This window comes from Clytia hemisphaerica, unplaced genomic scaffold (assembly GCF_902728285.1).
Source record: "Clytia hemisphaerica strain Z4C2 unplaced genomic scaffold, Clytia hemisphaerica genome assembly, whole genome shotgun sequence".
Lineage (NCBI taxonomy): Eukaryota > Metazoa > Cnidaria > Hydrozoa > Leptothecata > Clytiidae > Clytia > Clytia hemisphaerica.
The window spans coordinates 1515038-1540974 of record NW_027104060.1 but is presented as its reverse complement, the minus strand read 5'-3'; the positions used below and the strand labels follow the sequence as shown (position 1 = coordinate 1540974).

Below are 25937 nucleotides of genomic sequence, written 5' to 3'. Positions count from 1 at the left end.
TCCACGTGCGTTTAAAATGTGGAAATTTTTGCTGTGAATTTGGACATTTTCTTCCCTGTGCGTTTAAAATGTGGAAAACTTTCACTTTTGTTGTAAACTTGACATTTTCTTCCACGTGCGTTTAAAACGTGGAAAACTTTTGGTTGTGAATTTGGATGTTTTCTTCCCTGTGCGTCTAAAATGTGGAAAACTTTAACTTTTGTCGGAAACTTGACATTTTCTTCCACATGCGTTTAAAACGTGGAAAACTTTTGGTTGTGAATTTGGACATTTTCTTCCACGTGCGTTTAAAACTACTTTGATAGCTTGAATGCTCCAACTTTACTTTTTTTTATGATGAACTATATAGATGAACCCATAGTCTGTGGCCGGGTCATAAAATTATTATTTTTCATCCGGCTGTTTTCCGGAAACACTACATTTTTATATTTTCGCCTCAATCGAAAGTTTTTTTAAGCAATTTCTTGGCATGACGACTTTTTTTCTTTTTGATATTTTTGGAAATTATGAATGCCAATTATGCATCCAAAGGGCTTTTGGTGTGTTCAACAACACTCTACTCGGCAGGTGCGACGCCGGGGCAAATTTTTTTTCCGTAAGCGATCAAAGACCTCCAATAGCGATCCAAGACCTTCAAAACTTTTTTGCCGCAATTTTTAGCTATCCAAGACCTGAATTAGCGATCCAAGACCTGCTTTTTTTGCCGCGCGGGTGCAATTAGCGATTCAAGACCTGAATTAACCATTCAAGACCTGCGAGACGTAGAAATTATTCATTTTCTAGCTATCCAAGACCTTCATCTGCAATCACGTCTGAAATTCGGTTCAAATTGGCTGTCACACTAGGAAAGAGAAAATCACATGCGTCCTTTTCCATTTGATTAACACATTTGCAGCCTGATTCTTTTATGTGCGATTTCCGTTGTTTGCTTTTACATAGAGCGAAGAGCAAGCTTAGTAATTTTCTGTTATACGTGTATATGTAAAATTTGAAGGTTTTTTATATTTTTCTATATGTTTTTTTTGGATTGTTGTTTTTATCAAAAAGAAGAAAAATGTCAAACTTTGAAGAGACTTTTGTAAGTGATTATTTATTGTTTCCATTCTTTGTCTTAATGTTAGAAGGGTATTTCGATGATAAATGTGTATTATAATAATGTAAAAATGTTTTAATTTCTTGGTTCACCCAAATCTTGGCATTTCATGTTTGATTTGTGTAATATAATTATAAAAAATCGAAGACACAAACACAAAATACAAAACTATAATTTGTAAGACCTAATTTTAAAAATGAAATGTTGTTTGAAGAATTTGTGTAGAAAGATGAGTAACATCCAAAATTTTGATAACATTTAACAAAATTCTTTTGAAATTTTGTGTTGGTTTAATTTGATTTTTACTACCTTCTTTACAGATCATCGCCAAGGACGCAATGAAGTTACACAACACCGTTCGGAAAGACACAAAAAGCCTCGACGTGCCTGAGATCACTGTTATCAATGACTTGAAAAAGTTAAACAAGCTGCCAACAGACAAAAAGTCCGGAATCGATAATCATATCCTGCTTACTCAAAGTGACTGCTTCAACATTGAAAAGACTCTTGAGAGTGGCAAATTCAAATGTGTCTTTGTCAACGAGACATATTTTTTCTCTAAAAAAGATATTGATACTTTAAAAAATGTACACAGGATCGAAGAAATAAAAGAAAGCTTAGTGAATGAGGAAAAATGGCTCAGAGATGCAACTTTCAGAGTGCCTCATCAAGACTTTAGAGTAGACCCATCCATCATTGAAAAGTTTGCTTTTTTATGCCAAAATGGTAAAGATGGGAAATCAGTAAAGTCAATCAATGGCTCGCAAATTTTGACGTCTGATCTTTGTCTACTTCTGGGTCGAAATTGGATCCCACGCTCTTTGATAGAACATCTTGCTTACATTCTGAATAAACAGCAAACAAGTGCTCTCATTTTCTCGTACCAATATCTATTTCTGGAAAGAACTACAGAGCTCGAAGAATTGGTAAAGAAATGGGTAGAGCGTAAAGTAGAAACACTCATCGTCATTACAAATGTCCGTAAGGATAAGCTTAGCCAGACCTTCATTGGAACGAATACCAAAAACGGAAACCCTGGAAATAATTGGACAACACTTGCGTTTGACCTAAAATCTGGAAGATCAATATATGTAGATTCGTTGGGTTGGAAAATACCAGAAGAGTTATCGCAAAAATTGCAGGAGTTTGCTGGTACCATTCGCAATTACTTTCCCTCCATGCCCTCGGAAATGATAAGGATAGAAAGTGCTCATTCTACAAAGACACACGACGGTCCAAAGACAAGTAAATGTTCCCGCGATTGCTATGATAATACGCCTTATCAAGGCATCAATGGCAATATATGTGGGGTAGTGTCTTTTTTGACAGCAGTGGTGTTTTCTAAAAACTTGGAACTTTATGATCAAAAGGCATTCCCAGTCGAAAACAAATGGCTCTCAAGCATATATAATCATGTTGAGTATGCGAGATATGTTCTTATGAAGTGGTATTGGGAGGAAAGGATCGACGAAGCTGACATCACTTATGGTGTATGTTTACAGGTATTATTTCATCAGGCTAATGAGTCTTTTTTGAAGTTTTCATTTTCATGGTAAAAAAACTTTTCTGACAGTTTCCAACAATAAGTCTCTTTGTAAAATACCTATTTGAATTCACCTTTAAATCAATGTGATATCTGTGATATCTTATTCACTTTTAATCAAATTAATTAAATAATTATTTGACATTTAAGGAAAGTGATGAAAGAGCGAAGATGGAAGGTGTCATTGAAAATCAAGTAGCAGCTTCATCATCAAAGTTAACTCAAGGTAAAAATAAAGATTACGTCGGTCTGACAAAATTGTCTTTCCAATGATAACTAAATTGTATAACTTTTTATTATTATCATGGATGGGTGCTGAGAACATTTAAAAAAGTAAAGTGTCCACATGCTTTTGGAACAAAGTTCAGTGAAATCATGGGAATTTGTTTATCATACCATTAACTAAAAATGCAAAATTATTCACTATTTTCTTGATATGTGTTAGCGTGATCGTACCTATTCCACTGTCGAATTTTGTATTCTTATTCTTATTATTTGATGTTGGACCGCTTCTTCTTAAAGCCTACTCAGTTAAAAAAAATCAGGAAGTATGGACACGAAATTCGTAAACGTCAACGTCAATTTGCCATACCTTTCTTTCTTAGTTAACAACCAAGAGGAGGCAGAAATATTGGAAGATGGTCATGGATCAACTGTTTCTATGAATGGCTGGCAAGCCTTTGTGCATGACAACTGGGTAAGACGGAAATGAGGTCGAGTCATTGTTTTCAATAAAACTCCGCATTATTAGGCCTAAAATTTCAGCTTTCTCAATTTCATGACTTTCTTGAGATATTTCAACTTAGGGTGTAAGTCATTATAGTATGCGATATTAGAATATTTTCTAGATAAATCTATATTATTGTTCTTCGTTCATTCATAGGAAAAGAAAGCTGCAAACGAAGACTTCGGTGATTTTTCCAAAAAAATGAAATATGAATGGTTTTCATTAGAGAGCAGCAAAAGAATGGTGAGGCATTATGCTTACTATTATATCACACAAAAATAATTTGTAGTCGCGTAATGTGATGGTGGGAGCTATCAACTTATAAGTTAATAAAGGCATAACATTAGCTCCTATAAGAATATCATGGTTATAATTGCCCATATCAACCTTACACTATGCTGAGAAATCGCCTAGTCGAAGGTGATTTTAATAAGCTTTTATAAGGGGCTTTTTTTAGAGAAGTTAGGGAAAGCCTGGAAAAGTCATCGATTAATTTACGATTAAAGGCTTTTTAATGCACTTTCTTCTTTTAATTCAGGCATACAATGCAAAAGGAAAAAATGGCATACGGGTTGAGCCATGCCCTAAGTGTGGAGCAACATTTGACAAGATCTTTAGACGCAACGAGCATGTGGAAAGGTGTAACAGAGTTTTCAATTGCGAGAGGTGTGGTAAGCCGTTCAAGTCAAAGCAAGCATTGACCGGTCATTTCAATGGGAAACACACAGAAAAGTTTAAATGCGAATCGTGTGGTAAATGCTTTCAGAGCTATTCAAAGCTTGATCGTCATAAAAGGACACACGATGAAGCCAAAAATTTTACATGTAGCCAACGTGGAAAAACATTTAAAAGAAATGACAATATGGTTAAGCATATCAGGGTAATACATAAAGTTTAACCTGGTATACATATACATGGTTTATCATAATATATACATTTTTAACTAGGATCATATGTAAATTTTTGAGTTCGAATACAATGATAGTTTTGCATGTATTTTTCTTATCAAATTTAGTCTTTCTTGGGCTTCTTCTTTGTAAAAGTTTTCGTATTGCTTTTCATCGATTCACTTCCACCTTTTTTCGCAGAAGGAACGTTCAAGTCTATAGTTGTTTTCATGCTGTGTTTTCGTTTTACACTCACGCGACGCTGTGGTAGGCTTTTTGTTGCCACAGTGCTTTGTTTTTGCCTGCTGCCTATGTGAGATTTCCTTCTTGAAACAGCGGCAGGCCCAACTTTGATTTTTGTTCTTCTCCTGGCAGAAAAGGTAGACCCAAAGCTATGCAATGCAGATACTTTCTGGCTTGTAGAAAATGATTCGAATCGTTTGACGAATTTCACAATAGCTGAATTGAATTCTGTGTTTTCTGTTTCGATCTCTTGTTTAACAAAGGTGAAAAAGTTATCGAGCGCACTAGAAGCTTCTTCTTCCAATTTCTCACCGGTATTGTCAACATTGATCCGATTGACTTCATCAATACTCCCAGATTCCTCCTCTTGCATTTGTCTTTGGAGATTTTCACTGGTATCTTCTATATCTTCGGCCATTATAGATATATGTAGAGGGTTATAATAAGAACTCTCCAAACTTTTTCCGAATGCAATTTCAGCAAACTTTTGATGTTCAAATTTGTCAAAACGAGGTAAAAAATTCGATGATGTGGATATTCCTTTTGACCACAAGAGGTACTGGTGCCAGCAAGGGGATCCGTCCAAGCTAGCTTTACACTCGCATATTCCAATTATCATATCAACTGTATAAAAGAGGCCATCAGTAGTTTTACTCTCGACTTGAAATAGGTTTGGTCCAAGTTTTCGTAAGCTTTTCTCAGAATCGAAATGATATTCTATGGAGGAAAAATAAAAAAGAATTTAACTGTAGTACTGCGGTATCTATTAAACATTTATCGAAAAATCAGACACACTATATTTCAGTGAACAGGTCTTTCGAATAAAAAAATTATCAGTTTAAAATTAGGATCAAAATCATCACTAGCGAAAAAATCAGAGACAGGGGTGAAAATTTGATGTATAGATTTTCAATTTAATTTACCAGTAACAATTGATTTGTAACTTTTTCTGCCTTTGAATCGTTGACTGTAAATTCCATCGAAGGTGCCATCAGCAATAGATAACAAACGTCGTTTGAAATGCTCCTCGAATTCGATCATGAGTTTATCCAGCAACATATTGATATTATACTGCCTTTGTCGTTTGAGAATTGTGTCCTTCATTACTAGAAATTGGGATTCTACATAGTTGTTAGTGTTGTTTCCTCGTATCAGCACATCTCTTCGATGACATCGTGCCCAGCGCTCACTTAAATCGCATAAATCCCGAAAGTAATCAAGACAGAGATTGTATTTCTTGACAACTTCCGCATTGAAGAATTCTTCGTGTAAAACGAGATGAGATTCGATGTCCTCAGCATAGAGCAGCCTTCTGAACAACTGCATTATCTTCACGCGATCTAGTTTAGAAATACCTTGGGCTTTTTCGTACAACCACCGCCAAACTTGTTGAAGAATGTGAAATGTACAAAGAAGAAGCCTTGCATTTGGCCAGTTGTATCGAAGGCTGTTGTGGAGCTCTTTACAATTGTCTGTCATGATAACAGATGGACCTTCCGGAGAGTTGAAAAATGCGTCCTCTGGTAAGATACTTTTCAATAGCTTGAAAGCCTTGCTCAGGGTCAATTCTTGTTCATCGCTCGTGATGACGATTCCTTTAAGAGATATAATTATTTCTTATTATTATCTATATGATAATTCTATACAGTGTACACATTATTTTATAAGCAACCGAGTTGCTAAGGGCTCAGGCCTCAAAATGACCCAAAAATAGGCAACTTGCTTAACAAACCCTGAGGCCTCAAATTAACAACAACATCGTCTATTAAAAAATTAATTAATGTGCCTTTCATTAATTTTAAGCAACTTTAAGAAACATTTAAGCAACCTTACAAGCAACTTTCGGCCTCGATTTGAAAAGATCCATAGCAACTCTAGGCCTAAACCGAAAATTGGAGTTGCTCATAAAAATGTCTAAAATACAGAGAAGTTAGTGATTTGAGTCGTCACAATTTTAAATATAATAAGCACCTTGACTTTTTTCTGCTAACAGCTATTTGAAGTTAAAGAAAATTAGAATTATGTCACAAACACTTACCGAGTGGTAATGCACCACATACTGAATGCGTGAGTAGCAGGAAGAATCCCAGGTTATGTTCGTCAAGATTGGAAGTCGAATCGATGAACACCAATTCAGATGCTTGCCGGATCTAAAATTTCATAAAAATTAGCAGCCTAAACTTGCATGGACATCAAAATACTAACGCTTATAAGGGCTTAAATCTTAGAACAAACTAAAAAGTACTGTCTAAACATACACTCAGTTGACGCATTAACCTCCTACTACAACACCGCATGCATAATGGACTCTTCCAGGAAAAAAAATGTCCATAGGGGGTGGAAGATATATTGTCCAGGGGGTGAATTTGCAATGTCCGGGGGTAAATTTTTGTGTCTAGGGGGTCAATTTGATGCTTGTCCAAGGGTAAAACACGTGTCCAGGGGGTGAAAAATCGAAATGCCCAGGAGTAATCACTGAAAAAATAATATACCCCCAATGTGCAAGTTAAGTTTTTACATAAGCACCATGTCATTAGCGCATTTTAAGCTCAAAAAAGCATAACTAGGCTTGCAAAATTTAACCACATGTCATGCTATTAAAAAAGTGCACGTTAAGGAGGATTCTATCGTCCAAAGGTTCGAGAATTTTGTTATAATTGGTCAAAAATGATTCATGTTGCCCAGCCATGTATACATTTCTGTGAAAGGGTAAAAACAATACACGTTTTTTTTTTTATAAGAACGTCAAAAATTTTCGAAGCCTTCGGATTTTCTTAGTTTTTTGGATTTGAAGCCTAAAAATGTTCTTAAAATGTTCTTATTTTCAGCATTTTTTGAGCATTTTGATGTAATTTCTTAAGAAAATGCATGTTTTTAAGTCTCTAAAGTCTTAGAATGTTCTTAGAATGTTCTTAAATTTTTGGGCCTCGAAGCCTTATGTTCTTATAAAGTTTGTTCTTATAAAAAAAAAACGTGTAGGGGTTTAGTTCGCATTCAGCAAGAATAAGCTCGCTTACCTTTGAGTGTATCCTTTGCATAAGAGGAGTGACAATTGTCAAAATCAACGGGCTATTTTCCACTTTGTCATAAAGCTGGAATGCGATTTTCGTACCCTCGTTCACTTCTAAAAACTCCTTCACTTTCTCCTCCATTTTATCGAACATATCGACACCGTTTCGTCCTCCAAAATGATCCACTGCCCATTTTGCATACAGGAAGTTAAAATCCCTTCTTCTAGGGCACTTTGACCTGTCTGCCTTGTTTATATGGAATTGAAGATCATCTTCTGATTTGTGGCGCAAGTTTCTCATAAACTCAATATACGCTTGTGATGCAGTCAATCCAGAAGTAAAGAAGCTATTGATTTCGGTTTCACCTCTTCAGTCAGAGTCCTGAAGCTTAGTGCTTCTAATGAGTAGATTGCGTGGTTGTGAGAATTCTCAATATGGACACTACAGGGAAAGTTATCCAAGTGGTTCTTCAAGACTTTAAAAGTGATTTGAAATCTGCAGTTTGTGTTTTGAAATCGCCTAAAGGGGTTCTGCATCAGCACATTTTTAGTCTCTCTTGTTTTTTCATATCGTGTAACACCGATAAGTTGCTTTGATTTTGTAGATGCTTCTTGGTTTTTCTTTCTTTTTTACTTTAACTTTTAAAGTCTCATTTGTCTCTTGCATGTAGAAATCGACAAATTTAACCACATCATCTTCTGAAGCAATATTACATTTAAACTTTATCTCAGAGGATTCGTCAAATTTATTAAACAACTCCAAAGTAAAACCTTCACCAAAATAATCACATAAAAATTCTCTGCAACTTTCCTCATCCATCGTTAGCTTTCTTTTCTCACTAAAAGTAAAAGTGTTTCTTTTTCGAGAGGTTTTTCTCTCTTGTTTGCATACTTATATTATCATATTTATTAAATTATGTTATTTGTTTTGAGTATGAAAGCCGGTTTGAACCGAATTTCAGACGTGATTGCAGATGAAGGTCTTGGATAGCTAGAAAATGAATAATTTCTAAGTCTCGCAGGTCTTGGATGGTTAATTCAGGTCTTGGATCGCTAAATGCACCCGCGCGGCAAAAAAAGCAGGTCTTGGATAGCTAATTCAGGTCTTGGATAGCTAAAAATTGCGGCAAAAAAGTTTTGAAGGTCTTGGATCGCTATTGGAGGTCTTTGATCGCTTATGGAAAAAAATTTGCAGCCCCGACAGTGAAAAAAAGTTAGTACAGTGTACTAAAAGGGTGGTGTCAAAGCCCCGACCGTGAAAAACTAAAAAGGGTGGTGGTCTAATTTTTTGGAAAAAAATCCAAAAATCAAGTTAGTACCCTATGGTCCAGTACACTGACTTGGTACCCCTCCTGTCCCAACAGTTGAAGATTTCAAACAGCTGACCAACTTCTTCGTGTGATATATCTTTTCTTGGGCAACCTGGTAAACCAGTAGCAGGTTCATTTACACACAGTCTTTCATGGATAGCTATTGACTGAGCAGCTTCAATATTTTCATTGAAAGTGGCAAGAGTGCTTTGAATATCTTTAATAATTGTTATAATATAATGTTATAATAATCAAAGATAAATAATACACTTTGTAGTAGGGTGAAATTTGTAAAATCGCTCGATTTTTTTAGTCAAAGCACTTGTTATACATTAAGCTAAGGGGTAGGGGAATCAAAAAAACTTGCCATTTTTTTTTTCGGACACTTTGGTGTGATTTTCGAACAAATACGACGGTATCAGGCAAAATTCATAGGGTGAAAAATTAATGAAAATTTTAGCTTGAGAAAACGGAGACCTGTTGTATATTTTTGGAAAGCTCTCAAAAAATTAAGATTAGTGATATATTGCGAGTATAGGTGATTTCAGTACCTAACTCGAGATATTGAGCTTCCGAAAGCTCAAAAACTGGACAAAACAGCTGTTTCTGGCTGAAAAACACTGAAAAACACTGTTTTTAAGGATTAATATCTCGAGATATGTAAAGAAATCACATCACCTATACTCTCAATATATCGATAATCTTAATTTTTTGAGAGCTTTCCAAAAATATACAACAGGTCTCCGTTTTCTCAAGCTAAAATTTTCATTAATTTTCACCCTATGATTTTTGCCTGAGACCGTCGTATTTGTCCGAAAATCACACCAAAGTGTCCGAAAAAAAATTGGTTTAAACTAATGGTTTTTCCTTCGCCGTCACATACCTCCTGAAGCTGAGGATGATCTAAACATCTTTGTAAAGCTACATTTAGTACATTAAAGTAGTCTTCAAATCTCCTTGCCCAGTACTCCATGAGATTTTCATTGTAGGTGAATAGGTTACGTTTAGCTTGTCTGATTTTTCCAGGTAGTGAATCCAATAAGTCTTCAAAATTTAACTCGGTAGCCATTTTCTTATTCGTTTCGTGTTCATTTCACATTGTTTTTGTTATGTTATTCCGATTTTTCCCCGAAACGGAACAGTGTATTTCGCGCATCTACGCGAATGTAGAACGCGCATGGAAAATAATGCGCATTCTAAATATTACGACTTTGGATTATATATTATAGCAACATCTCATCGCAAATAAGGGTCCGTAGAATATTCGCGGATTTTTTGATTTTGACGAATAAGTGACTTTTGTTCACTCTTTGACTATTTTAACACATCTTATAACGTTAATACTTATATTTCTGTGATATATAACGACTCTGTATTCTAAATTTAGGGGTATAATGGATGGTTTGTGTGGAAAACAGTCAAAATTCATGTTTCAAGAAATTCCGTATTTTTGAAGGTTTTTCAACTTTTGCGTCAATTGCTCTGCCTGACACATATAAGTTTTATGGTTTATCTTGAAAGCTTATATAAAGGCTGATCGATTTGTCGCGCGGCTGAGGTCGAAAAACGTTTCATTTCGTGATACATATTTTAGATTCCAAAAAAAACAACGGAAACTCGCGAATTAGTATGTGTAGATTACAAAATCAAAAAGTTTCCACGATATTATCGTGCAAGTAACGAGTAATTGGCGATTTTTTGCGTTTCCAGGCAAAATTGCAAGGCCTGGAAATTCATGATTTTTGGGGGTCTTCAAATTAAAAAAAAACCTATATCACATGATAGAGCTCTTCAAACTGAGCAAAAAAGTGTATTACACCAAAGTCCCAACTTCTCTAGATCAAAATTTATTGGCCTATTTGTGGTAAAAAACTGATGGAAAACAGGGAATTTCCCCACAATCTGCATTAAATTATGCAAAATTAAACACCTTTTTGACCACAAATAGGCCCATAACTTTTGATCTAGAGAAGTTGGGACTTTGGTGTAATACACTTTTTTGCTCAGTTTGAAGAGCTCTATCATGTGATATAGGTCTTTTTTTAATTTGAAGACCCCCAAAAATCATGAATTTCCAGGCCTTGCAATTTTGCCTGGAAACGCAAAAAATCGCCATTTACTCGTTACTTGCACGATAATATCGTGGAAACTTTTTGATTTTGGAATCTACATATACTAATTCGAGAGTTTCCATCGAAAAAAGTGGAATCTAAGAGGTGTATCACGAAAATCATTTTCTAGCCACTTTTTTCGACCTCAGCCGCGCGACTATAGGCAGATGGTACAATTTGCCTGTAGATCCCAAAATAATTAGTTTGTTTACACAAAAAACGGCTACCTTCTATTTTAACGCTCTCTGCACGCGCGGGCGAAATAGTGCGCATATCTGCCTCGACGTCAAAAGTCACTATTTTTTATTGTCTTTCGAATGGTGTATTAAAACTAATAGGTCTTCAGCAAAAGATGTCAAGCAAAAGGGGCAATCAAAACTACATATGATAATTATTTTCGAAAAGTCCCGGAAACACCCTTTCTATCAATTTCACAGACCAGACGGAACATCCTGTATACAAGCGACGCTTTGCTGCTTTTTCCGTACAACCAACTCATAGTAGTTTGGTACTGATTCAGCTAGCCAATCAAATCGCGTCAAGTTTTCCCGCTATAATTTTTGTGAATCTTTTCAAAGAAGGAGGCGGCAAAATACATTTTGATGGTAGTGACCAAGCATCAGCAGGATTTTGAAACTGTAAGTACAAACCTTTTACATTCTTCAGTTTTGGGTACTGCTGATTCTACTGAATAATGCTGAATCTGCTAATCACACAAGAAGTCAAAACAAGCATTTAAGTAAGTTTTTGGAAAAGGGGTTCAGTCGTTTTTATCTAACCTGATAACAGATGTTCGTAATTTTCTTACGCGCACGGTAAACCTCTAAAGGCGCTTGAAAATTATACATCTGAGGAAAATAGTCCTCCCGCGGAAAATTCTACAACAAGAATCTTGTTGTGCGCCGGAAAGTCAAAAACTAAATTTTCCTGACATGGCGCCTCAAGCTGACCCAAAAAAAATTCACCTTCTTGAATCGAAAGCGAAAGGGCGGCTGAAACCGAAAGTGATCAGTGATGATAGGGAGAGGGATGAGGGGGGAGGGAATGATTTTATTTTTATCTTATACAGGTATAAACAAAACAAAATAAATCATAGTGAAAAGAGGAGAATGGATATGGATAAAGCTATAGAAAAAACCCTCGAGACCATGGGTTTGATTTTAGATTTTAAGCTTAAACCTCAACAAGAAGAAGTGCTCAAACATTTTGTCTGTGGAAATGATTGTCTTGCTGTGTGTTTCCAACCAGCTATGGAAAGTCGTTGATCTATCAAATGGCCCCATTGGTCTACAAAAATTTGAATGCTACAGATGATACAAATTGTTGCATAGTGGTCAGCCCATTGAACTCTTTAACAGCTGATCAGATTCAGTCAGCCAAAAAGTTGAATCTGGAGGCCAAGAAGTTGACCATTGGTACAAAATTATCAGACTTGGATGATTGCCATCTCATATACAGCACCCCAGAAATGCTACTTGAGGAATGTCACCGTGAAACCCTTATATCTATTGCTAGTCGCTTGGTTGGGATTGTTGTTGATGAAGCTCATTTAGTTATAAAGTGGTATGTAATCAAACTTTACAAATTTTGGAAATTTTGAAAGAATGATAATTGTTACTTTGATATAATATTTTAAGTCCTGCGATACAACTGTCAATCATTAATTACTTTTTTTGCATGGCTATAAATGATTGGATTATGATGTATAAGTAGATTGATCATACACGTCATACGTTCTAGACAGTTTCAAACTAGATGGGTCATGGGCTGGGAGTGAATTTTTTGAAAATCAGTCATGGTTCATTTATCGAAAGATAATTTGTATATAATACCCAAAAAGATCCAAAATACAAAACTATAACAATGATATCTATCTTTGTCTTTTTCATCTTTTTTGAAATACACCAGGGCTGGGCTGGAACATATGAATATATGAACTGATGATGAATATATATGAACTTATATTTTTTAATTTCACTTTCACTTTTCAGGGGTCAGCAATCTCGTATGTCAAAAGCCTTCAGGAAACAGTACAGTGAAATTGCAAAATTGAAAGTCTACTTTAATCGCAAGCCAATCATATGTCTGACAGCTACAGCAAACCGTAAAACCAGAACAGGTATTATCCGGACATTGGAATTAAAGAACGCAAAATTGATCAAGTTCTCCCCTGATAAGCCAAACGTAAAATTAAATGTAGTAAAGGTGGCAGGGGAAGAACATTTCGTTGAGATTTTGGAACCTATTCTTGAGAAAATTAGATCAAATGGGAGTTTCAATAAAACAATCATATATTGCAGCAGTTTTGCTCTGTGTGGTGATGTTTATATAGCTCTCAGACCAAAGTTGCAATTGCTGACAACAGATCAATACTCAGTAACGGTAGCCATGTATCACTCTCAAACATTAGAGCACATTAAAGATGATGTGCTCAAAGATTTTGTTCAAGCTGACAGCTACCACTATTCAGTCATAATTGCAACTTCTGCCCTTGGGATGGGGGTAAATATTCCAAACATTCGATATGTATTTCATTACGGTTTGCCAAGTGACATTGAATCATATGTTCAGGAAGTTGGAAGAGCAGGCAGAGACAACCATCAAAGTGAAGCAACCTTATGCTATCGATCTCACGACCTTGCCCGTATCAGAGACCCGGACCTGAAGGTTTACATTCTCAACAGTGAAAGTAAATGTAGAAGGCAGTTGTTATTATCTCTTTTCAATGAATCTTGTGAAAGTCCCAGTGTTGCTCATCTGTGTTGTAATGTGTGTAGTGAGAACTGTAAATGTGATGAATGTGAAAAAAATAGATCAGACAAAGCGGCTGTTATTGAACCTGAAGAAGAGAAACTCAGGGATGTTTCTGAAAACCAAAGGCGTACGTTTAAAACAGCACTGATCGAATCCCTAAATGTTGGTGAACGGCGTGCAGAGGATATTGCAGAAAAGCTAGAATATATTGAGACAGCTTACCTAGGTAGGGTTTTAGATATTACTAGTGAATACTTGACAGACATTATCAATGATATGATACATGAAATGTATGGACACAACGTTACAACCTCTGCAAATGTAAATAGTCATTCTCCAGACAAAGAAGATGTTGATATATTGTCTGAACACGTAGAAGGGCTTGTGGGTCCAAACGATGAGAACAGCTGGAGTAATACTAGCAGTAGTGGCACTGAGGAAGAAGATGAAGACATTGAGCGAGAGTGACATTACTGAATAAATTTTTTTTTAGTTATCTGAAAATTATCTACTTGGGAAACAGAACCAAAGTGAATAACATGTGTGAACCCCCCTTTCTGAAAGGGGTGGTATGGCCTTACCAAAAATCATTAAAACGGACGGGTCAGAAAAATTGCCTTATAAAACAAGGGGTTAACAACAACAAGGGAGAGGATGGTTTTCAAAAGAAAGGGGTTAGGAATTAAGAAATAGAATTTGTGACAATTTGGAACGAAGCTTGTTTTTGTTTCCAAAAGTCTTTAGTAAACTTACTGAAGAGCCTCTTAGTTTTGAAATTATTAGAATCAAGGGTTAATTTTTGCAATCATGTGCAAAATTTAACTATGAACAAAATGGGGGATAGTCAAAACGGGAGGGGTAGAGAGCCCCTTGCACACTTTAAGCTTCAAGAATCATTTTATAATAACCATTTTTTAAGGAAAAGATCCCTTGATCATCAATCACTTTTATTCATTTTGGTTGATTTTACTGGATATGTCTTTTTAAAATGTTTTTATTTTTTAATTTACGTTCTTTTTGATTATCATTTTTCTCGAAATATGTATTTGATGTCCATTAGGTATTGACTGTAGCTATTAAAGTTCAGTGACATTGACTTTCTTATATTTCACAGGGAGAACATTTTTAGAAATCATTAAATTAATAAGGTTATATAGTTATTTTAAAACAGTTCTACTCTCGAAGTTGGTGTAGCCCTTCTACTGTTTCCAGTTTTTTTTCTGAAAGTTTTCACTTTGAAGACATTCCACTCTATAAACACCTTCTTTAAATTTTATCGAAGTTATTGGCCGTTTTGTTTCCCAAGTAGATAATTTTTAGATAAGTTTTAGTCTATGTTTTATTCTTGTGTTTATTTATTACTAGTACTTATTTATGGAACTGGCTCAAAAAGGCGCTATAACCCTGCAACCATGGTTGAAATATATTTCGGTTATTTGAACGTTTTTCAAGATTTAAAGTTCCGGCGAAAAAATGATTTTGGGCTATCTCTTTAATTTAATCGAATATTTCAATTTGGGAGGGGTAGGCAGACTTCCAGGCTATATTCTGAGCCTTATTGGACTGTTTTTGAACTTTTTGGATCCTCATATCTAAAGTCTAAGTCTTAAGTCTCATGTCAAACTCAGAGTTAAAACTCTACCCTTCCAACATACTTCAGGGCACCTACAAATCGAAACTTGAAGAAGCTAAAATGCTATACGGGAAGAAAATAGTTGAAGTCTTTTTCGTCTCCAGTGCAAATTTGCGATAAGTTTGCGACATACCATGTAATTAAAAAGATTTTTTTTTATTCGAAATACGATGTTCTTTGAAACTAACCCAAGATTGATTATCGATGAATTTTGTATAATTTCAATATTTATATAATGAGTAACTTTACATCAAATTTATTGTGTCAACTGGGATTACTCGTGTCTGGTACTTTTCTTCCAATTTCTTCCATAGTATGTTGTTTTTTTCAGCTACTCTCAGGTGCCAAATAAACGCCCCGCTTATTGATTTTTCGTTTTTTTCTAGCCCCCCCCCTAGACCTTTGGATCCTTTTAATTTTCGAAAATATTTTCAGCTGTCAGGAAGGGAAGGTCCCTTCTTTTTCTCTAAACAGCCTGATTTTAGCTTAGATTTACGCAAAGGTAAGAAATTTCCGCGTAATTCAATTTCATTTTCTACGAAATTAAATTCCGCAAAGCACGAATATACTCAGAATTTAAAAAATATAAAAAATCACCAAAGGCCCATACTGTGAACACAAAAATTTCTCTCCAACCACGAAATTAAATTCCGCAAAAATTTCTTCCAGCGAAAATTTCTTCGCTAAGGTACACTGTTTTGAGCGGTTTACAGAAGAACAATTTTCAAACCCCCTCTTTTATTAGGCACCTGAGATTACACATTTTAATGTTAGTTGAGGCTGAAATATTTCTAAGAAACGGTTTTTTCGTGACTTTTAGCTGATGGATCTTCTACCGAGAACACCGCTACAAAACCGCAGGTGGAATAAGAAGCACAAATTCTTTGGAAAATGCCAGGCGCCTATTGTCCAACGGGGTCCAAAATATTTTCTTTTAAATTTTTGTTTCTTTTCAAAATGTTTTCTTATCAAATTCATATTGTTACACCCAAGGTATCATAATTGTAAAAAAGAATTCATGGATCTGAACTGGAGCCCAATCTAGGTACCTACTGTACTTTTGCCTATGCAGAAGGCCCTTACATAAAACCAAGGTAAGATAGGTATTCTCGGGTACCTAATAGCCGGGGGGGGGTTGGAATAAGCGGGGGGGTTGGAAAAAATCTCAAAACTTAATAAGCGGGGGGGTTGGAATAAAAATGTCCTGGGTGGAAATTTTTTGAAAAGGAGGCTAATACAGCTGAATTAGGACAAAAAAGGGTACTTTCAAAAACATTTTCCAAAAAATTAATAAGCGGGGGGGTTGGAATAAGAATGTCCTGGGTGGAAAATTTTCGAAAAATTAATTAGCGGGGGGGGGACGGCTATTAAGTACCCGAGAGTACTTAAAGAGTTACTTTTAAATGTTGTTTTTTTCAACTGTGATATATAGTCTATCACACACGCACACACACAAAAAAATACAAAATTTTCTTTGATTTCTACAAAACTACAAAATAAGATTTACAATTTAATTTTAAATGTCTAAAATATATATAATTAAAAATGATATAAAATATAGATATTGAGTCGACTCTTTATTATAAATGTCTAAAATATATATAATTCAAAATGTATTCAAAATCAACAAAAAATCAAAACGTTCTAAAATCCGTAAAAATATACATTTTCGTTGTCCCACTTACGTTTCTTTTTTTCAATCCAAGCAAAATGTTTGTCCATATCGAATTTATCGAAAACTCGCTTAAAAGAACTCTTCGTACCAACAAGTCTTCCTGGGGTGAACGTAAAATTTCGAGAAGAGGAATGAACTTCTTCAAATACGCTTTTGTACATCTTCCTGACATGTTTGTTCGTGTGGACTCCACTTCGCTTTTTAGACGCGGTATCTTCCTTGTATGAATTTACCACGTCTTCGATACCCTGAATACTGTGCGAAATAAGTTCAGCACTCTCGTCGTTGATATTTGCAGGGCCTTGTGATTTTATCAAACCTTTCATCACTTTGTTGATGTGCTCCAAGCGAAGATCGATGCTTATGTTTTTCCCAACACCACCTTCTTTGTTGATGAAACGATTCCACTTTAATTGGTGCCAGCGTTGCGGACTTAAGAGCGCCAATTCGCATGCTCTGTGCCTTAAACCAAGAAAGGCATACTTTCGATTGTTGTTCAGTCGAAACAGGAAAGTCAAGATATTCCATATGCATGAGAGTCTTTGCCCATCTCCTTCTTTGACTGAGTCATCTGCATCCATAAGAAGTATTCCAAGAGCAAGTCTGGAACAGCTGTACTCATACAAGCCATCTGTTTGCACATCTTCTTTCTCGACAATCTCCAATTTGTGAATTTCCAATTCATGGGCGTTTCTCACGGCCGCGTATTTAAAATATTTGGTGCACTCTGGACTCCGACATTTCATTAACTCCTTTCGTTCAACTACCTGTTGGAGGTCAACAAACGTGGGCATGACAACTTCTTGCAGAAACTTCTTAACTTTACCATGAAGCCATCGTCGCTCTGCTTTTGAATCCTGTAAGCCTTCTGGAACAACTACCTCTGATACGTCATCGAGACCTTCATGTTTCAGAAACGCTGATACCAAGAGGGCCTCGCTTTCGACGGTGAAAAACTCTTTGACTTTTTGATAGTTATTTTCCACGTCACCCAATGCATTGGCATTTCCTGGAATTGGAAAGAACGGATTTATTCTTTTTTTCTCAGTTTGGCTCCTTAGTTTATAAATTCAGGCAAAATATGATATAAGGCACTTTGTTGATTTTGGACGGAAAAAAGGAAACAAAAAACCTTATAATTACGAAAAGATAAATTTTTGAAAAATCCTCTAAAATTTCCATCTAGAGTTGTCTAGTTCCACCTATTTAACTCACCTGAAAAACCAAAATTTCAAAGTCCCACCAGATTGTCAGGGTTGCATACTTATATCTAAGTTATATTGCTCTTTTTTCCGGAAAAACAAAAGACCCGGTGTAGCCCTCTGTTAGGGTTAGATCCCCATTGCAAATTGAATGGACAAATTACACTCCAAAACCATCATCATGGGAATTTTTGAGCAGAAAACTATAATAAATTTCCTATCCCCATTGCGATTTCGATAGATATTTTCATTCCCACTGAGGAAAATAGTTCCGACTGGGACACTAAGAGAGGAATGTGCTACGGTAAAATATTAATTAGCAATAAAAGGCCGCCGTCACAGAAAAATCAAACTATCGCAGAGAAACGTTTCAGAACTGTATATGTGTATTATATTTGATACAAAAAATATAAAAATTAAATATACCTGTTTTGATAGCATTTGCTCTATACGTTCCTGCCTCAGCTTTTATGTCCTTCGTGGTGAACATTTTGATTGTTGACTAAAAGTGTAAAAGGTTGCACATTTATAGTCAAAATTAAACTAATTGGCTCATAATGTGGTAAAACTTAGCATGTTTTTTGTTATGTAAAGCTCGTAGATTTTACCTCGTAGGCAGTTCGGATACCATGCCAATCTTCAAATTTTGGCCACAACCCCTGTAATCTTTCTTTCTCATTTCTCCCGTCCATCCTTGCAAACTGCATATTGCGTGCTCTCTCCTCGGTTAATTGATCCCCGCCGAAAAAAACGAATTGTTTTGCATCGTCTTCGATGTTGGTGTACCTTTCCTGTAACCTATCTTCAATTTCGATCATCTCGCTATTGGTGTTCTCGTCCAATGCGTATATGCCCAAAGGTACCTGAAAATACAAATGCTCGATAATTTGTTTGTCGAAATAAAAAATTGCTTACCTCGTAATAAGACATTCAATTCCTCTTCCCTAACACATTTCCGATCATGGATTTTGCATAAAATGATTTGGCGCAGTCCACGCTGCGAGAATACTCGGTTCGTTTCTAGAGATCATGTTAATCCGAAGATGAACACCTTTTATATCCTCTATGAACCTTTCTGTCATGTCGGGACTTGTGCCAATTATACCGTATAAATGACTAGTGACCAGGGATCATGAATAGAAGGGGATTCAAAGGTAAAACAGTGTTGTTCACTGAACAGAGGTTCCAAGTCAGTAAAAAACTAACATAAACATATAAGCATTATTCTATGTAGAGGCTTGAGCCAACCATCAGCAGCCAAGCAAAGTTTCCAGCAAAACCTATCAAAAATAAAGTTTACTTTTCAGCCAAAATAGCATCATAATTTTGTGCACAAAAACGAGTTTTTATTCAGATGTATTCCCCTGGAGAAGCTTCTCTGATGTCAACAGATTTTTGAACGTCAATTCTTCTAACATCGACGCTGCGCAAATCCATCGGCGTAAAAAGGGGGTCCACCCTGACATTGCTTTCATTCGAATTAATCGCCATCTTTTTAAAAAATAGCTGATTATCTCTTTAAAGATTACTTATCTCACCTGTTCTGTCTTTTCGCTCATTTCTTTGGAATATTGATGTGGAATGTGGTAGATGATACATCTCTTTATGGAACGAAGATTTCTAATATGTTTTACCAAAATTCTTGAGACCAAGACTATAAAGTCTTTTAGAAGTTCTGTTATTTCAGCTTTCCCAGGCAAAAACTTGTACGTAGGAACATCTGATAAGAACATCACATGATCGTTGCTTAAATGTGAACCTGTAAACAAATCGAAATTTCTTGCTGCTTTGAATTTTAGTTCAGGAAATAACTTCTCTCGGTAAATGGGATTTAAATAACAACTGAATTTGAATGCCTTGATATTATGCGTTGCTCACCTGTTACTTTGAGTCTTATGGCATATAAATTGAACCAGCTGAAAGAATGATTTGGATTATCTGTTGTCATGTGTCTCGTTGACAGGTTCATGTTCAGGTTGTCTCCAGCAATTTGGTACCTCCAAGCAATGTCCAACAACGACCAAAACAAGTAACAAAAAAAGATTATACCACATTTTGTCTTATAAACCCTATTTGCTCTCTCCTCGCTACCATAGTGACACCAAGATGATTTAAATTCTGCTCCCGTGCATTGTAGATCTTTCATCATTACATTAGATTTGTTAACAAATGCTTACTTTTGCTTTCCATTCCAAAACTGCTTTGTCGTGTTCTTTGCCAAGCTCAATAAGTTTTTTCCGTACAGACTTTGCACTTGTTGTGACTTTCACCGCATTCATTACAGAAAGTGCCTGGTAAAAAATTAAGATTGAAATTTACATCACAATCTACGTACAAGGTACGACCGTTTATCACAAAGTTCTTTTACTAAAAAGACGATGCAATTGATGAGCTCGTTTGTCCAGTAAAATGAAATAAAATGTAAAGAAAAAGACACTACCTCCTCCTTTGCTCCATATTGCCGTAGAAAGAGTCCATTTTTATGTGCTAGGGCACTCAATTGCTGATTGTAGCCAAATACGATGGAGTTGCAGATAGGTACGGAGGCAACGTTTTCATTCTTTAAAATTGTTGTTACCAATTTCCAAAGTGTTGGGATTCGAATGGAGAACTCTTCAGCAACATCTGCAAATCTTAGGCGACTTATTTCTAAGCCTTTTACGGACCTTAGTATTGAAGGATTGTTAGTAGATGCGATTTCAGCTAGTTCCGATAGGCACCTCTTGATTACTACGTCTCTCATTTCCTCATAATGATCTTCAGCAAGGCCCTTGATTGATCCTGTAAACAAAGAAATAGCAATCTCATTCGCTGTATTTCGTTTACTTTCAGTATTCTCGTGCAACACCAACAATAACTCAAAGAATGAAAGACATTCTCTCCCACCAAAATAAAAAAAAAAAAAAGCCAGAACGTCGCCATGGCACATAGTCCATAGATTGTGTTGCAAAAGGTAGCGCTGGAGAAATTATGAGGAAATTATGCATTTTATAAAAAAGTCCTTTAGAAAGTTATCAGAAAGCTACTTTAAGTTCTTTTTGGTTATTATGGCGTGCGCAAAAGACTTTTAATGGGTTCCACATAAACCAGCCTCTTTATGGGCCCACACTATTTTGTACAGTTGAAATTGCGAAGAATACTTACCTCTGAAAACATTACGTGAAATTTTTTTCACGACATCTGCTATTTTGCCTGTCAGTATGGTAATATTTACCTTCCCGTTCTTCGATATTGATGAAATCTGGAAGATGAAAATTGCATTCGAGAGTTATCTGTATGAAGCAAGGCATCTATAACTTAAGGCTTAAGCATTTTTTAAATACACGTAAATTTTTCTTAGAGACCATACGGTAAATCATTCGCAAGGTTTTTTTCTTGAAATTTTTTAAGAATACTTGACCCTCCAGCCAAAATACACAATCCCTATAACAAAGAGCATGTTATTTTTTGACCCACCCAGTCAGCAAAATAATTTTGATTTCATTACCATAACTTGCTTGTAACCTATTTTCTTTGATGATGCTGGAATAGGAATGACACTTTGACATTCTTTGTTTGAGTCCTACAAAGATGAACAAAAACGTCATAAATACAGCTCTAGATTTCAATATTTACCAATAGTCATGTATTGTATCCCATTTCATCAGTTATTTCGATTAACACACAAAGTGATATTCCACGCCACAAAGTCGCAATAAAATTGGGATTTATTGTAGACGAAAAAAGGTTAATGGCGTATGGTAACAAAAAGTGAAAAAATGAACGTTCTCCTCATTCGTAGTTACCACCCACCGTTGGCCTATCAAATACCTTACATTTTCTTGAAAATTGAATTTAGTTACTGTTTAAAAGAGTGATATCATATTGTGTTTTGACAAAATCCATTTTTCTAACTATTTTTTTCCGCAGTCACAAGTCATGATTGAATCATATCTTACCATTACGGCGGTGCATTCTACATTCTTTGGTGACGTTGGAATTGGAATCTGACTTCTGCTTGAAGATGTTATCCTAGGACTTCGGTTTGAGCTCTAAAGAAAATTAAAGTTACAGCCACTATTTGTAAAAAAGGCTATGAGTTTGGACAGTGGCTTTTGTTGCAAAAGTTAACGCTTGAGAAATTATAAGGAAATTATGCATTTTAAATGAAAGTCCTTCGAGGAGATTTCTTTTTCTTTATTTGATTGTGCTTTTTTTAAGCCACCTTCAACATCCAAAGGATTTTTAGTGCGTTCAGCTACAGCTTAACCAGCATACGACGCCAGATACCGGCTAGTAGCTTTTGATAAGGAAACTTAAAGTCCATTCACTTTAAGTGTGCCCTCTCAATTTCTTAAAGTGGAAACCGCCCTCAAGGGAATTAGTCTAATTATGCTGACATGGTTTCCACATTAACGCAAAAGGGAGTGCACGCTTAATAAAGTGTGGGCTTTAGTAGTTTTGAAGACATGCTAATATCCTGAGAAGCTCTCGGTGAATGATTAAGTTTTTAACCAAAAAAACATTCCCTTCATGAATACAAGGTAGCAAAATCAAATGATACAATAACTTAAAATCAAGTCTCATGGCTCAGGAGAAATATACCTCTCGGACCATTGCATCATGGTGGTTGATTTTTCTTTGGTGTAAACATTGAAAACAATCTTTTGTTTGCATGAACTGCTTCTAATTCTTTGTTTGAATTCTAAAAAATAAATAAAACATTATGCAATACTGTTGGAAAATAGCAATCAAACTTATCGTTCAATAAAAACGTTTTATTGATTACCATTTCAGGGGTGAAGTCAACATTCCTTGGTGGCGTCTGTAGAATCGGAATTCGGCTTCTGATTGAAGATGCCACTAGTTTTGAATTCTAAAAAGTCAGTAAGAGCAAACAAGAAAAATCATCCAATTATTATATAGATAATTGAAAAACGACCAGCATAAACGTAGACCTGAAAATGAGAAAGAAAAATCAATACCTAAGACAGGCACGCTTGGTGACATCACACTAAATCCAAATCTCAAAATAGAAATTCAAGAGTTCAAAAATTGGCTTGATTTGTGAATATTGTCTTGAACATTGATCAACATTTTTTAAAGAAAAGTAACAGCTTTTTCATTATACTCATTTTGTACCATTTCAGTTGTGGAGATTATCTTTCTTGAAGGGGTTGGAATAACGATGTGACAATTTTCTGATAACTCACATTCTCGGTTTGAGTTCTGAAAAATGTTGAAAATGGTTTTTTAACAAATGAATGCTTTATATCAAACATGGATGTTAAACAAAACTTTTGAGAAAACGAAAAAAGTCAAGGTTGTTTATGTTTCACATCAAACATGTAAAAAATATCAGTTCTTCGGTGAAAGAAATTGTTTTTGTTGTTCAACCCTTTCCATTTTAAATGGAATACGAAATGTATTCAAAAGGAATTCAAAATTCAAAGCCTATCATCATCAATGATGTGGAATACATTTTGAGCTCTTTCACAAAACGCAATTTTTTCTTTTAACCAGTAACAAGTAACAAAGGAGTTTGTGTAGGTAAAATGGTCGGAGACTTTGGTACCCCATTTTTGGGTCTTGGGACTTGGAAATGTTCCAAACCTGATTAAAATGTTCTTGAGGAATTCTTTTGGCTACCAGAATTTCAAAACAGAATTAAAATATCACACCTTCATCAGGAGATGTAACACGCTAAAGATATAGCTATTGTGAATGAAATTATCAAAATTGTAAAAATGAAATGTTGACATCATCGAAAATTTGGTCATTTGAACTTTAGCATGTATATGTATAATCCAATCAAATTACATTCCAAGAGATCTTACAAAGAGGAGATGATTAGTCCCCCACTTCAAAAAGGCCAAGCCTCAATAGGATTAAAGATTAAAAACAGTACAAATAAGAGTGTTACATACATTGTTTGTGACATTCTCAAAAGCTAATCTCTTTCTTGGTCGTGGCTTGGATGGTGTGTATTTAGCTCCAGAACTGGTGGATGCTGGTGATGACAAAGGAGAACCTGTTCTTTTGCTTGTAGAGCAGCAATCATCTTGCTGATGTTTAAGGAGAGTTTTCATACAATTTGATTGGATTTGTTCTTCTATCAATCCCCACTTCATCTTAGCCTTTTGAAGGTTCACCACTGAATCTGCACACTTCTTACAAGCTCTTGAAGAAGGTTTCCAAGCTGAAGACCATGGCTTTTTTACTACTTTGCAGAGAGCAGTATAGAAAGGTTTATTTGCCAACGTAACATAGTTGACATCAGATGGTTTGTCACATATAAAACAAAGTTCTAGTGATGGGTCTTTCTTCTTTTTCCTTCTCTCTGGCTTTGGTTGATGCTTTGAGGATTCCATATTGATTTTTACCAAGTAGCCATATGCGATTTTACAGTCAGACTTTTATTAAAAAATCAAAATTCATTTTATAGTAAAAGCTTTTCGGCTAAGCCATCGTCAGTACAAACATAATGGTAAAAAATCACAAATTGCTGTCAAAATTGTTGAAATTACTGCCTAATTATCTACAAATAAAAAAATTTTATTTATAAAAGCGCTATACAAAGGAAGTGAAATGTTGCAACTGGATGGGCCGAACACGATAATGTTAACCATAACTCAGAACCTGCTAAGCATTTAAAAGAAAACCCCACCCATCAATTTGATTGGAGATGTATCTTAAAAGCTCCCATATTCGATAAGAAAAAGAAAGTTTCTAGAAGCTTGGTTTATAGCTACCATGGGACTGTCACTTAACAATCAACTAGAAACAAAACAATTACAACTGTTCAGAAATGGCATTACTTGAATATACCCTAAAGAATAATTTTTATATGCATTTACATTTTTATCGATTCCTTTGTATAGCGCTTTTATGAATAAAAATTTTTCATTTGTAGATAATTAGGCAGTTTTTCAACAATTTTGACAGAAATTTGTGATTTTTTACCATTATGTTTGTACTGACGATGGCTTAGCCGAAAAGCTTTTACTATAAAATGAATTTTGATTTTTTAATAAAACTATGGCGAATAGATTGAACAGTCAGACTTTTGTGTTCAGTATCAGCTTATAAAATTCATCAATTAACATCTACCAACTGCATACCTGTTTCTGAAAACACAATGTGTCACAATGTAGAGGTAACTGACTGTAACTGAATCAGTTCCAACAAAGTTCTGAAACTTTAGCAGTGTCAATCAGTTCATCACAAACCTTGATATTCAAAAAACTTATCATCCTTACAAAAGTTTTTTTAGATTTCCCAAACATTCGTCTTAAGCGATCAACTCCACAACAATTCATGTACCTTATTACACGAATATTACTTGTCATTTTATTAATTGAAGCAATTAAGTGAGCATTTTATTACGAATTGAAACATGGGTGGTAATAAAAGCCCCTTTAATTAAAACCAGCCATAAATTTTTGGAGTGTTAATTTCAAGGTAGTTGAATACTTGCCAGGCATTCTTGTTTCCACTGCCAATTATATCTGGACAGACTTTAGTAATATTCTTGTAATAAGGTTATTACACTTTCGGTCAGTCAGGCTGACTTTCTTATTTAAAAATACAAAAAATCAATTTTGCATTTGTGAAAAATAAAAATAAAGAAATTAAACATTAATAATTGTATACAACCCTGTCTTTTAGTCTCGTCTAATTTCTGATATTGGAATTTGAAAACATCATCTTAAAAATTTATATAAACTTAAACCAATAAAAACTTGTTATATAAACACGTGACACACTAAA

The 25937-nt window shown here is 35.3% G+C and overlaps 4 protein-coding genes across 4 annotated transcripts; 1 reads left to right on the top strand and 3 right to left on the bottom strand.

Annotated features, from left to right (window-relative positions):
* Nucleotides 1–5709: 5709 nt before the first annotated feature.
* Nucleotides 5710–7857, bottom strand: LOC136812377 (uncharacterized). The gene is made up of 4 exons (XM_067068873.1): nt 7511–7857; nt 6532–6643; nt 5914–6088; nt 5710–5755 (listed from the first exon to the last, which is right to left on the bottom strand). The coding sequence occupies exons 1-4, from the start codon at nt 7802–7804 to the stop codon at nt 5710–5712; spliced, it is 627 nt and encodes a 208-aa protein (XP_066924974.1). The 5' UTR covers nt 7805–7857.
* A 4311-nt stretch (nt 7858–12168) lies between these two features.
* On the top strand, nt 12169–14146 carry LOC136812376 (bifunctional 3'-5' exonuclease/ATP-dependent helicase WRN-like). The gene is made up of 2 exons (XM_067068872.1): nt 12169–12487; nt 12916–14146. Exons 1-2 carry the CDS (start codon nt 12198–12200, stop codon nt 14144–14146), a joined length of 1521 nt encoding a protein of 506 aa, XP_066924973.1. The 5' UTR covers nt 12169–12197.
* A 2739-nt stretch (nt 14147–16885) lies between these two features.
* On the bottom strand, nt 16886–19931 carry LOC136812392 (uncharacterized). The gene is made up of 4 exons (XM_067068881.1): nt 19727–19931; nt 18797–19051; nt 18615–18690; nt 16886–17995 (listed from the first exon to the last, which is right to left on the bottom strand). Exons 1-4 carry the CDS (start codon nt 19919–19921, stop codon nt 16956–16958), a joined length of 1566 nt encoding a protein of 521 aa, XP_066924982.1. The 5' UTR covers nt 19922–19931; the 3' UTR covers nt 16886–16955.
* Nucleotides 19932–22788: 2857 nt separating this feature from the next.
* LOC136812375 (uncharacterized) lies at nt 22789–24580 on the bottom strand. Its single transcript, XM_067068871.1, has 4 exons — nt 24095–24580; nt 23310–23396; nt 22957–23043; nt 22789–22872 (listed from the first exon to the last, which is right to left on the bottom strand). Exons 1-4 carry the CDS (start codon nt 24536–24538, stop codon nt 22789–22791), a joined length of 702 nt encoding a protein of 233 aa, XP_066924972.1. The 5' UTR covers nt 24539–24580.
* Nucleotides 24581–25937: the final 1357 nt, after the last annotated feature.

Coding starts and splice junctions, on each gene's coding strand:
- LOC136812392 (XM_067068881.1), bottom strand. CDS start 19,921: ATGTTCTTATCAGATGTTCCTACGTACAAGTTTTTGCCTGGGAAAGCT. Junction 18,691..18,796: donor GTATCCGAACTGCCTACGAG/GTAAAATCTACG, acceptor TTACACTTTTAG/TCAACAATCAAAATGTTCAC. Junction 17,996..18,614: donor AGCAAATGCTATCAAAACAG/GTATATTTAATT, acceptor TTCCAATTCCAG/GAAATGCCAATGCATTGGGT.
- LOC136812377 (XM_067068873.1), bottom strand. CDS start 7,804: ATGAGAAACTTGCGCCACAAATCAGAAGATGATCTTCAATTCCATATA. Junction 6,644..7,510: donor TGCAAAGGATACACTCAAAG/GTAAGCGAGCTT, acceptor ATGAAATTTTAG/ATCCGGCAAGCATCTGAATT. Junction 5,756..5,913: donor TACAACTGGCCAAATGCAAG/GCTTCTTCTTTG, acceptor TTTTACACGAAG/AATTCTTCAATGCGGAAGTT.
- LOC136812375 (XM_067068871.1), bottom strand. CDS start 24,538: ATGGAATCCTCAAAGCATCAACCAAAGCCAGAGAGAAGGAAAAAGAAG. Junction 23,044..23,309: donor TAATCTCCACAACTGAAATG/GTACAAAATGAG, acceptor CTGACTTTTTAG/AATTCAAAACTAGTGGCATC. Junction 22,873..22,956: donor TTGACTTCACCCCTGAAATG/GTAATCAATAAA, acceptor TTTATTTTTTAG/AATTCAAACAAAGAATTAGA.
- LOC136812376 (XM_067068872.1), top strand. CDS start 12,198: ATGGCCCCATTGGTCTACAAAAATTTGAATGCTACAGATGATACAAAT. Junction 12,488..12,915: donor GCTCATTTAGTTATAAAGTG/GTATGTAATCAA, acceptor TTCACTTTTCAG/GGGTCAGCAATCTCGTATGT.